We start from the raw sequence: 13,136 nt of genomic DNA, 5'->3' as shown, positions 1-13,136 counted from the left end.
GTAATGGAAGGGATTGAGGAGTCTTGGCAGTTGTTATACCAGGCATGTGTTCTATCAGTTACACTGTAGAGAACTCAGAAAAAAAAGTGTGCAGCGGTTAACAGTGTTTTTGTTTTTCTGTAGCACTGAGGCCATTTGGTATTTGGGCAAATTAGTCAATTTTTGTGGTAGTGTTAATCATAGTATTGCAGGTAATGGTTTGGGGCTGGTCCGCATTGAAAAATTTTTTCTTTCCACTAAATGATGAGAATCCATCTGTGCTTTCTTGCCAGTTTGCCAGTTATCTTGCCAGTTAGCACATAGGGTGTGATAAAAGTGTCTCTTCCGTTTGGCATGTACAGTTTGCTTTCATACTGAGAGTATGTATTTAAAAGAATGGTTGTTTTAAAGCAAAGTTTAAAATGCCTCTCATCTCTGTAGAATAAAAAAAAAAAGTTTATTGTTTATAAACCTCTATCCATTTCTGACCGTTCTCGTCAACCAAATTGTAAATGGACTGCCAGATTGTAGTCATGTCAGTATCCTTGTAACACATAAGGTAGTGAGAGAATTTCAATATTTTTATCCTCAAAGAAATTTTGATTGACATATTCAGCAGACATTGACAGAGTACCTCCTTGGTGTTAGTTAGGCAGTGGGAAAAGAAAGATGAAAGATGAATAAGACATGGCTCCAGCCCTCAAGAGACTCACATGTAGGGATGCCAAATACATAAATAGGAACAATGTGGAAACAATTCACAGTGACCACCTGGTGCCACGAAGAGGTCTGTGCTGAATCTAGAGGTGGCAGCATGTGTCAGGGCCCAGAGCAAGGTTAGGGTAGTTGGAAGCATTTCTCATGTGTTTGGAGGGCAGAGACGTGAGGCCAGAGATTGAGAGGGGCTTACAGGACCTTGTGTGCCCTGCCAGAAGACCTGGGCTTTATCCTGTAGGCAGTCACTGAATATGGGGTCATGGGTAAAAGCTGATGCAAATATGACACACATTATGAATATTTAGTTTGGCAATCTGATCTGAAGAAATTCTGGTCTGAATATATTTCCATTGGGATCCGTGCTGAACGTACGTGCTGTCCTCTTTTGAAGTTTATGTAGTAGCCAAAGTTAATCTTGAAACATCGAGACACTGGTATCAGAGTATGGTACTTTTAAGCTACAAAATACAAATTTTTGCATAGTTCTTCTCAAGCAAACCTACTTGTAATGGAAGCCTGATAGTTAAAACGATTTTACTGCATTAGTTTTATGTAAAATTGCTTTGAGTGTGTGGTTTTGAAGGTTTCTAGTAAACTTGTCGTTTTTGTCTGTTACTGCTCTGCAGAGTTGGTGAGGCACTGTACAGCTTCCTCTGGGGCTACCAATGCAGCAAGGATAAAAATAGGACAAACTTTAAGAATCCCAGATATTTTCAGATAACAAAGACTGATTTATGTGGGCTCATTTTGTGCTTTGACAAAACATAGAGAAGCTTTTGTGCTGTGATTAGCAAGGGTGCTGATGTCAGTTCTCTTGTCGAGCATCAAGCTTTATTCTGTGGCTAAATTGTGCTTTGTACTATAATCCAGAGAACCTTTGTATCTGCCTTATTAAAGTGTGTAGTTTGTGTAATTGCTTTTGTTTTCCAGCGTAATCAGTGCCAGATTCAGTGAGAGTGACTCATTTTGTGACTGAGACAAACATTCACATTTGCACCATGTTAAAAATAAATAAATAAGTGGCAGGTGCTAGTTGGCTAAATTCTGTGTTTTAGTGCTGTAATTTCCTGCTTTAAGGGTTCCTTTCTTGTGTAATGTCTACTCAGCCTCTGTAATCACTGCCCAATATATCTCGTGCACCTCAGTTTGTTGCTACTCATTTCTTGTTGGTTATTTTTGTTTCCAAGGGCTTTTTGAATTTTAATGATATCATTTCAGCAGGGAAACAAGGGGATGGATGGGGGAGCAGGAGTGAACCAGAAGACAAAGGATGATTCCCAGATACATACCAAAAAACTAAAACCAAACCTGTTGCCATCGAGTCGATTCTGACTCATAGCGGCCCCATAGCACAGAGTAGAACTGCCCCCTAGGGTTCCCAGGGAGCGCCTGGTAGATTCGAACTGCCAACCTTTGGTTAGCAGCTGTACTCTTAACCACTACCCACCAGGGTTTCCAAAAACATACATAAGCTGTAGCAAAAGGACTTTGCATTCTTCTACGCTTTTGTCATCTTCCCAAGGTGTTTTGTGCACGTGCTTTGGTAAAGTTTTCTTAGTTATATTTATCATTTACGTGTTCAGTATTGAGGCTCTTTCTGAATGGGAGAGGTTTTGATAGCACTCCTTTCTAGTTGTCATGTATCTAATATTCTCAAAACTTTTGTAATGTATACTCTCGGGAATTCTATCTATTTATCATTCAAATATTTCTATGTACAAGGCATTATGCTATGCATTGGGTATGTGATAGAACATAAAACAGACAAGGTCACTATCTTCTTGGATTTTACAGTCTGGTTAGGGAGTCAGGTGCTAGACAAATAAATACAAAGAAAAATTGAACTGTGAAATTATAAAAATCAGTATAAAGCTAATAAAGTTCCTAAAGCAGTATGACCTCCTTAACATTTGAGGGTGGTTGGGTTGAGGGTGGTCAGAGAAGGGAAAGCCTAAAGGTTGGAGTTAGCCAGGCAAAGATAGGAGAGAAAGAGCATACCAGACATAGGGAAGAGTATGTGCGAAGTCCCCAAGGTAGGAAAGAGTTTGGTGTCCTATGTAATCAGAAGGGAGAAGTGACAATTGATTAAAAAAAAAAAAAAGAGGGAAAAGACAGAAAAATATATTTAAGATTATAGATGAACTATATACAAGTACAGTAGTTTGACACTATCTACTATAGAGGCAAATGATGCTCTGTACAACCCAACAGCCTCTGTGAGCCTCAATAAAGTGCAATATAGAAATTGATGCCTATAATACGTAGCCTGAATCATTGGGGAATGGATGAATTATATTCTAACGAATTATGAATGATGTAGTAAGGGTAGTAAGGCATTTTTAGAAAGATTTCCATGTAAGACATTAAAGTTTTAAAAAGTCATTTCTGTGTTTAGAGACAGAACCTTCACTATCTGGAAAATTCATGTATTAAATGATGTATTTCCTTGATGGCCCTGTATAAATGACTTAATACAATATTTTCTTTTCACTTCTTCATCACCTTCTCAGACTTACTGCTTGATTGGGAAATACCTGTAGAGGCATAATTTTACTAAGAAATGTTAGTTATTTTGAGGTAATTAGATACCTTATATATTAAATTAATGGATTTTTATAGCGAGACCCTATCATGCTGTACTAGTATTGCTTTTGGTGATTTTAAACTTAATAGATTTTTTAAATATATAAGTAGACTGATACTTATGTTAATGATGACATAGAAATAATGTTTTCAGGAAATGGGCTTTCTTAACTTTGTGAGCGTCCTTAGTGTGTTTAGACTGAATGTGGAGCACCAAACTCATACACTACTATGAATAAAATTTTTGAAAATGCCCTAGGTGTAAGTAAGGCTGTCATCCCATGTTATCATTGGAAAAGAGGCCTGCTTTGTCTGGGTATACTTTTCCAACACCGAAGGCTTGAGATGTGACCGACAGTCAGTATCGCCCACTGAACAGATACGTACAGTGACCAGTAGACTATTTGAGTTCATTGGGGTTCATGAAATGTCATGTTTCTCAGTCCTTCCACTTCCAGAGTGCCCTCTTTGGGCCATCTTCCCTCCCACATTCAATCTGGACTAGAGAATGCCACTCAGCAGGTGATGGAGTCTTGCTAAAAAAGGCCTCTTTCGGTCTAGCAGACTGCTAGCTGAGGAGAACTTCAAAGAGTAATTTTGTTTCCGCACAGAGATGTTGGGTTTAAAACCGCTGAAGAAAACTGTCTCAATTATTTGGTTCTGCTTTCATTATTTGATTAATATAGATTTTAGGGAGGGTGGTAGTAAAAAACAAATTTAGTCTTCTTTGTGCATAGTGTTAAAGTTTACCACAACTTGTAGAGGGAGTGTATGGTGAATATAGGTTCAGATTGCCAATATGTATTTGTTGATAAGAGTTGGACAAAGACAAAAAGTTGTATCCCATAGTCAAGAATACACATCTTATTCATGTACTCTTTGAACAATAGGCTGTCTGGCCAAAAGAAAGGCATACTCCATTTCTCTGCTTACTTTCTAGGTGAAAAACCAGGAAAGCTTTTCAACCCATTTTTCCCTCTCTCCATACTCCCCCCAAAATAACCTGTAGATTAAAATCTGAAGGAGTCTTATGAAGAAGCACTTCTATGTATGTTCTTTATGACATGATGTTAAGGCATGAAAAGCTTTTTTTTTTTTTGTATATTTAATAAAACCAAACCTACCTTGGTTTGTTGACCTGATGTTGTTGTTAGTTGCTGTCAAGTTGATTCCAACTTGTGGCGACCCCATGTGTGCAGAGTAGAAATGCTCCATAAGCCGTGACCTTTCAGAAGCAGATCATCAGGCCTGCCTTCCAAGGTGCCTCTGGGTGAGTTTGAACTGCAAACCTTTTGGCTAGTAGTGAAGTAGCTGACTTTTTTTTTTTTTTTAAATGTGCTTTAAGTGAAAGTTTACAGCTCAAGTTAGTTTCTCATACAAAGATTTATATACACATTATTATGTGACCCTAGTTGCTCTCTCTCTAATGTGACAGCACACTTGTCCTTTCCACTCTGGATTTCCCACGTCCATTCAACCAGTTCCTGTCCCTTTCTGCCTTCTCATCTCATCTCTGGACAGGAGCTGCCCATTTAGTCTCATGTATCTGCTCGAACTAAGAAGCACACTCTTCGCAAGTATCATTTTATGTCTTACAGTCCAGTCTAATCTTTGTCTGAAGAGTTGGCTTCGGGAATGGTTTTAGTTCTGGGTTAACAGAGAGTCCGGGGGCCACGTCTTTCGGGGTTCCTCCAGTCTCAGACCATTAAGTCTGGTCTTTTTACTAGAATTTGAGTTCTGCACCCCACTTTTCTCCTGCTCCGTCAGGGACTCTCTGTTGTTTTCCCTGTCAGGGTGGTCATTGATGGTAGCTGGGCACCATCTAGTTCTGGTCTCAGGCTGATGGAGTTTCTGGTTTATGTGGCCCTTTCTGTCTCTTGGAAGTAGCTAACCATTTGTGCCACCTAGGGATTCATTGACCTGATATTATATATGATACTATATAGTAAAAGATGTAATAGATGATACTGAATATATAGTGTATATATGTACAGACAAGGTTGTTGACAGCAGTTAACAACAATTATGTATATATATATACACACACACATATACATACACACACACACATATATAGTCTTCATTGTTGTTAGCTGCCATCACTACTCCATGTACAACAGAACAAAAACATTCCTGGTCCTGCATCATCTTGATAATGGTTGGAACATTCGAGTCCATTGTTATGGCTACTGTGTATTTCGAGTACCTTTCAACCTAGGGGGCTCATCTTCCAGCACTCTATTGGGCAATATTCTGTTGTGATCCATAGGGTTTTCAGTGGCTAATTTTTATAAGTAGATTGCCAGGCCTTTCTTTCTAGTCTGCTTTAGGGTCTGCTGAAACCTGTCCACCATGGGTGACATTACTGGTATTTGAAATACCAGTGGCATCATGGGTGACACTGCTGGTATTCGAAATACCAGTGGTATAGCTTCCAGTTTCAAAGCAACATGAAAGCCACCATAGCACAACAAACTGACAGATGGTGGTGGATATAGACACACACACAAACACAGTATTAAGTTCATTAAAGTTATCAGTAAACTTTGCTTTTCAAAGTGTTAGATTATATTATGGAAACAAAGAAAACATTTTATATGTCTCTGGACAAGGCATTTATAAAATTGGTTTAATAAATGTGCATCTTCTTGAAAAATTCCTTTCAAATTAATACTAAATACTAAATGGATTTTTTGTTTTGTCCCTAGGCATGGAAGAGGAGATGGTTTGTGTTACGCAGTGGCCGTTTAACTGGAGATCCAGATGTACTGGAATATTACAAAAATGATCATGCCAAGAAGCCTATCCGTATCATTGATTTAAATTTATGTCAGCAAGTCGATGCAGGATTGACGTTTAACAAAAAAGAGTTTGAAAACAGCTACATTTTTGATATCAACACTATTGACCGGATTTTCTACTTGGTAGCAGACAGTGAGGAGGAGATGAATAAGTGGGTTCGTTGTATTTGTGACATCTGTGGGTTCAATCCTACAGAAGAAGGTGAGTTTGATTTTGTTATTAAACCTGAGTATACCTTTATTGCTAAAATTTTAGAACTGTCAGAAAATTCTTTGTTATTTGAGCCACATGATAATAATGTTCTGTTTTGTTTTTTCACAATAGTAACTTAACATTTTGAAAAAAGCACTGAATCCTTTTAAAATCAGTTTGAAAGGAAACTTTTTTATAGGTTTTAGAAGGAGACACTTAACTATTGTGGGACACTGTCTAAGTAACTGGAAGAAGGTAACAAAAAGACATAGAGGAACTCAATAAATTCTCTTAAATAAGTGTTAAGTTAAGTACAGTGAAACCTGTGAGAGCCAGAACTCAACAGGACTGCCTTGTTTTTATGGGTCTCGCAAATTTTCTGCCTTTGACAGGATGCAGTCTTACCACTTTTCTTTTGCTCGTTTTAGGGGAAAATATTTAAGTTTACCTCCTCTGACAGGTTTCCGCCTTACACAGGTTTCAGTTTTGACAGGTTTTACTATAATATAAGACTAATGATATTTGTTAGTTGCCTCAGAGTTGATTCTGATTCATGGTGACCCCATCTGTGCAGAGTGAAACTGCTCCATAGAGTTTTCAAGGCTGTGACTTTTTGGAAGCAGATTGCTGGGCCTGTCTTCTAAGGTACCTCTGGGTGGGTTTGAACTGCCTACCTTATGGCTATTAGTCGAGCCCTTAACCAGTTGTGCCACTCAGGTTGCATAATCACATTTAGAAGTGTGCACTTCTGAATATCTTCGTTTAGGAGTGCTGTAGATTCGATGAGGGGTGGAAAAATTACATTAACAATCAATGTCAAGATTTGTATTGAAGTAAAACAGTAATCATCTCTGTTTAGCTCAGGTCAGCATGCTGATTCTGCTAGCTAGTCAGCCTGGGAGAAGTACCTTCCAGGGCTGGAATTGACACAGTGGGCTAGGGGAAGCCCTTTGGGGAAGGAGTCCAAAATTTCCAAATTTTTTAATGTGAATGTATTATAAACATTTTGAAAATGACTTTTTTTCTTAATAAACCATTCATTATAAACATCTTTTCATGCCACTAAATATTCTTGTGCGATAGCAGTTTTGGTGGCTGTATATTACCTCATCATATGGAACTATCATAATTTATTTAACCAATGTCTTATTACTGAACATTTAGATTGCTTAAATTTTTTAATTACTTTTTTAAAAGCTGGAATAAAAATCTTACAGCCATTCTTCCTCCGTATTCTTTTAAAAATTATATAATACTAGGTTTTAAAAAACTGGTGTCAGCACAATCAAAACCCAGCTGTTTTATTTAAACCTTGTTTATGATTATTTTAATGTTTAGCAACCTGCAACACAAAGGAAAAACTATACTAAAGCAATATCTAAGGGTAAGTAAAGATCAAAAGTAAAAGGAGAGCTTGTCACATAAGCATATATGCTTTTCCCATTCACAGTCATGACTGCCCCTTAGCTTGGTTTGTTCTTTCTTCCATGCCTTATTTCAGTACTAGAGCCCTGTAGATAAAGAAAGGCTTTGTGTTGCCTTAGGAAAGTAAGAGAAATGTTAGTTATAGCAACTTGTTATATGTAAAAAATATAGAGACATTTACTTGTTCTTCAGCTTGGAAAAGAAAGGAGGTAGACACATCTTCTTTCCATAAACCTTTGGAATTTCTGATGTTTAAGTGTCTCAGATTAATTTTGCAAACTTTAAGGCATAAAGTCTGGACGTTTGGCCCTTAGAATAATTCTTATAATCCAGAAACTTGATAAGCACCCAGTCAGCTCTAAGAGGAAGAAAATCTTGGTCAGCTTCAGAAAATTGATTCATTAGTTCACCAAATCGAATTTATCAGGCACTCTTCTAGGCTTTGGGCATACATTCAAGTATATGTTAGGTGGCTCATTGGGGAGACAAATGGAAAACATTACAGATATGGAGCTGAGCATCTAGGGGGAGAACATTCATTAAAAAGCAGTACCCCAAATAATTCATTACAGTTGTTGATGAGTGTGAAACCAAAAGGTCAGCAGTTCAAATTCACCAGCTGCTCCTTGGAAACCCTGTTGAGCAGTTCTTCTGTGTCCTATAGGGTCACTATGAGTTGGAATCAACTCGATGGCAGTGGATTTGGTTTTGGTTTCCTCACTTATCGGTGTGGTTAGGTTCCAAAGACCAGGTCGTTAACGTGAAAATCGGTGTTATGCAAAAATGGAGGATGACCACATCAGATCACAAAATGGAAGATGACTGTATTGTTATATAACTGCCAAATTATATCATTACATAACTGCCAAACCACTGACAATCATGGCCCAGCCAAGTTGACACATAACCATCACAGCCAGTGTTACTGTCGCCTTGCACCTCGGCATTCATTACTTCCAGACGTATGTCGTTAATGCGCAAAATAGTCGGATAGTAGATTTTTTGTAGTAATAGCAAAAAATCTACTATCCGACTATTTTGCGCATTAACGACATATGTCTGGCAGTAACAAACACTGAGGTGCGAGGCAAGAGTAACACTGGTTCTGATGGTTAAGGTTATGTGTCACCTTGGCTAGGCCATGATTTTCAGTGGTTTGTTAGTTATGTAATGATGTGATTTGGCAGTATATAATGATGTAATTTGGCAGTTATTTAATGATGTAGTCGTCCTCCATTTTGTAATCTGATGTGGTCATCCTCCATTTTCACAAAGCACCATTTAGCATAACAACCTGGTCTTCGGAACCTAACCACGTCAATAAGTGAGAAGAGGGTGTATATACTTTTTTAAAAACATAATACTTTAGGAGTTCTTGTCCTTATAGAGCTTACAATCAGTCTAGTAGGAGAGACAGACAAATAAACCAGGAATTATGATACCATTTGATAAGTGCTCTGCTAGAGAAAGAATAGATAAACATACGTAGCAGCAGCACCTGATTTAGCCTTAAGAGGGTCAGGAAAAATGTAGAGTTTTAAATGGCTCTGTGTCTATGACTGATAATGTACTAAGAGCTTTATTTCTGTACTTAGAGGAGCATTTTGATTGATTTTAGTAGTTAGAATCAGTTAGTCATGATGTCTCTTTTCACTTTATAAGCCTAGCAGAATAAAAACAAAAACAAAAAAACCGAAGCCCATTGCTGACTGTCAAGTCAATTCCGACTCACAGTGACCCTACAGGACAGGGTAAAACTGCTCCATAGGGTTTTCAAGGCTGTAGTCTTTATGGAAGTAGACCACGACATCTTTCTCCCGAAGAGCAGCTAGTAGGTTCAAACCTCTAACATTTTGGTTGGCAGCCAAATGCTTTAGCCACTGTGCCACTAGGGCTCCTACCTACCAGAATAGGGATGGGTAAAGTTTCAAAACTTGAAAGCTACAGTGACCTTTTCAGTGGCAAAACTCACAGTCCTCGTAAAACAGATTAGAAATATATTTGGCTTGAAATGAAACTCTCAGTTCACGAACCCTTTATCTTCACAATATCCATCAAAGGGAGGTGGTAAGAAAAGTAATAGTATGATGAACAAAATTTGATACATATGATCTGTGAGTTGATTACCTAGAACAGCTATGCTAACCACAAATCATTTTTATCTGTTTATTAAAACAAGCCCCTAAGAACATTAATTCGCCAGTGCTTTCTAAATTTAGTTTATGAGCTATATTTAAACGCAACTGCACTTATGTTTTAAATTCTACGATTTAGATTTTTCACAAATTCATTCTGGCCATCTCCCCTAAATAGCCACAGTTTAAAATGTTTTACTATATTATGTTGAAGTTGTGTTTCTTGGAATAAAGCTGTGAAAGATGAGCAGTCTTTCATTATTTATTACCAAGGAGGCAAAAAACATTTTATTGTACTCTATAATTTTGGTTTTTGATGCATAGTATCAAAACTGCAAAAAGAGTTGTAAAGCCAACCACAGTATTTTCTTATGCATATGTAATAAGTGACTTTGCTAGATGCCTTTTTAAAATTCACATTTAAAGATTTTTTTTATTTAATTCTAAACAGCATAGAACTATTATCCTTTGTAATCATATTCATATAGTTTAATATGACAAGATAAATAACTTCCATTAACTTTACTTCTTGCTTTATATTCTCTTGCTCCCAAGTAGATTTCACTGCCACTCACTAAATAATTATTTTTGTTTTTACTGAGATCTGTCCCCTGAGACCTGTATTCCTCCCATTTCAAAGAGCTGAGTATGCTCCCAAACTTGTTAAAAATTGGCTAATAACACAAGATGATTTTTCAGTATACTAGTTTCAGGCTAGAAGTGGGAAGAAATAGACTATGCTTGGATATCATAGTCTGAGAAAATAACTGTCCCAATCCCTGTGAGAGTAGCTAATGTTCTACTGGAAACAAAAGGAAAGGGGAAAAATCTGACCTGTGTTTTGATTCCAGGAACCTCTCAAAATATCTTTACCATGTTATTTCCGCTGCCCCAGGTGACCATAGCTATTATTGAATACTCGGAGTGCTGGCAGGCTATGTCTGTTTTTAAATTCTAGTTCATTCAACTGTGTGTGGTTCCTGTGAATGTTTTTATTTAGTAGACTTGAGGGTAAAGACTAATTTCTTTTGTTTTTCTTGGAAAGGTGCAGATTTATTTTTGTTTCTACAATAAAGTAGAAGCTGCTAAATCTGCTAAACAAGTGCTGGAAACCCAGCCTCAGAGGGCTGTATGCAGCTAACTAACTTGGTGAAAAGGCTCTGGGTCTAATTTCAGGACAAAATATGAGAAAGTTTCTCTAAGTTGCTTTTCTCAAAATGTCCAGATCATAATGGCTTTTAAAAAAAGTACTTTTCTCTATTTGATAGTCTTCCCTTTAGTAAAGTAAGTAAACTAATGAATCTAAATAAAGCAATTTTAATTTTTAATGAAAAAAATAATGTAGTCCATACATTTCTTTCTTTATCCCAACTTTGTCCTCATGCAAAAAGAAAAAGATGCCACCACTTTCTGTCATCTTCGTTTAATCATACAATCATTAGTTCTTGTATTACATTAAGCCCGGTTGTCCTTCAATTACCTGAACATTTGTGTCAGAAATAGTCCATTTACTGTTAGGATAATAACCGCTCAATAATGGATACCTTGACCCAAAGATTGACCTACTTTCATTGTTTGTCCTGGGAGCGAGTCCAGGAAAGTGAGATCCAGACAACAAAGCAATAGAGAGCACCATCTCCAACGGACAGGCAATTAAGTTAACAAATGGAAGGACCTCTACTTGGGTCTTTCCCAAAATGTCTGCACTTCTGGGGAAATTCCAAGACAGGGAAATCAGGACAGGTGGCTAGAACTTTGTCTCTCTGGATATTACCCACATCTAAAAAGCCCAGGTCTTCTGATTCCATGTGCTACTTGAAAAAACCAGTAAGACCTATCAATTCACATGAGATGAATCCAGTAAAGATTGGGAAGTTGGGAATGTGTCTCAAGTATGTATCTAGGAGAAAAAAAAAAAAAAACTAACAGGTTGCCATCGAGTCGATTCTGACTCATAACGACCTTATAGGACAAAGTAGAACTGCCCCATAGGGTTTCCAGGGAGTGCCTGGAGAATTCGAACTGCCGACCTTTTGGTTAGCAGCTGAAGTCTTAACCACCACGCCACCAGGGTTTCCCATGTATCTAGAGAAGTTATAAATTGGATTTTTTAAGATTAAATTGTACACTTAAGACTTATTGAAATCTGACAATATAAAGAAACTTTAACATATTCTTAATAGTTCTGTAGATCTGTTTTTCCATAAATGAGTTTGCTTGGAACTAGGCAGAACAACTGCAGTGACAAGAACCTCAGTAACTAGGACTTAACTACTGCACATAAAATACACCCTAATGCAGATAACACCTGTTTCGGAGAACCAAGAATTTTACAGATATGTGGGGACAGGTACAATTTTATACATCGGTTTTACTTTTCGTAACTTCCATATTTTTTTTCTTTTAAACAATGAAGAGATTTTGTGTAAATTATAAATTATCTGTGAGTATCTCAGAGGATGAAGGGGCATGGAAACTAGAAATATGCACGCTACATACTGTCCATATACACAGTGTTTTGTGTATGTATACTCATGAACATATACAGCCTATTTTTTCAATTTATTTTTGATTTGTCCATTTATTTTTTTTCCACCCCACTCATTGCTTAGATAAGGATTTAAGGTAGCTTATGCGCAGCACTTAGGTATTCAGGGAACTAGGTCTTAGTATATATACATCTTTTTTAAAAAATTTATTTGGAAATAATTTCAGATTTACAAAAAGATGCAATGTGAATAGTACAGATTCACCTATTAACATTTCGCTCATTTGATTTAACATTTGTATTTTCTCTGTGTATGTACGTACATGAATATATACACATATACATACACATATAATAATTTTTTTCCCTGAGCTAGTTGAGAATAAATTACATACATCATGGCCTTTTACCCCTAAAGACTTTTGTATGTAGTCCCTGAGAATAAGGACGTTCTCTTACATATCAGTATATAGTTAGCAACTTCAGTAAATTCAACACTGAACCTAGTATTTTTGTCTATCCATCTGTATTCCTTTTTTGTCAGTTGACCTAATAATGTCCTTTATAGCACTCTTTTCTCCTCCAGTATAGGATCCAATGTGTCGTGTCACGTTGTTGTTGTTGTTAGGTGCCGTCGAGTCGGTTCCGACTCATAGGGACCCCACAGGACAGAGTAGAACTGCCCCATAGAATTTCCAAGGAGTGGCTGGTGGATTTGAACTGCTGACCTTTTGGTTAGCAGCCAAGCTCTTAACCACTACGCTACCAGGGCTCCCATGTCACATTAGTCTCTTTTAAAATGGAGCAGTTTTTCA

The 13,136-nt window shown here is 37.3% G+C and overlaps 1 protein-coding gene across 2 annotated transcripts in view; it reads left to right on the top strand.

Moving 5' to 3' along the window:
• The window catches only part of GAB1 (GRB2 associated binding protein 1), a 150,587-nt gene that overhangs the window by 94,027 nt on the left and 43,424 nt on the right, over window positions 1-13,136 (top strand). For both annotated transcript variants that reach the window (XM_004378857.2, XM_004378858.2), the window contains exon 2: window positions 5,988-6,282. In XM_004378857.2, coding sequence (XP_004378914.1) covers window positions 5,988-6,282 — 295 coding nt within the window. The remainder of the gene's footprint in view (window positions 1-5,987; window positions 6,283-13,136) is intronic.

Source organism: Trichechus manatus, unplaced genomic scaffold, assembly GCF_000243295.1.
Source record: "Trichechus manatus latirostris isolate Lorelei unplaced genomic scaffold, TriManLat1.0 scaffold00059, whole genome shotgun sequence".
Classification (NCBI taxonomy): Eukaryota; Metazoa; Chordata; class Mammalia; order Sirenia; family Trichechidae; genus Trichechus; species Trichechus manatus.
Note: the sequence above shows the minus strand (reverse complement) of the source record. Positions and strands in the feature narration are given on the sequence as shown.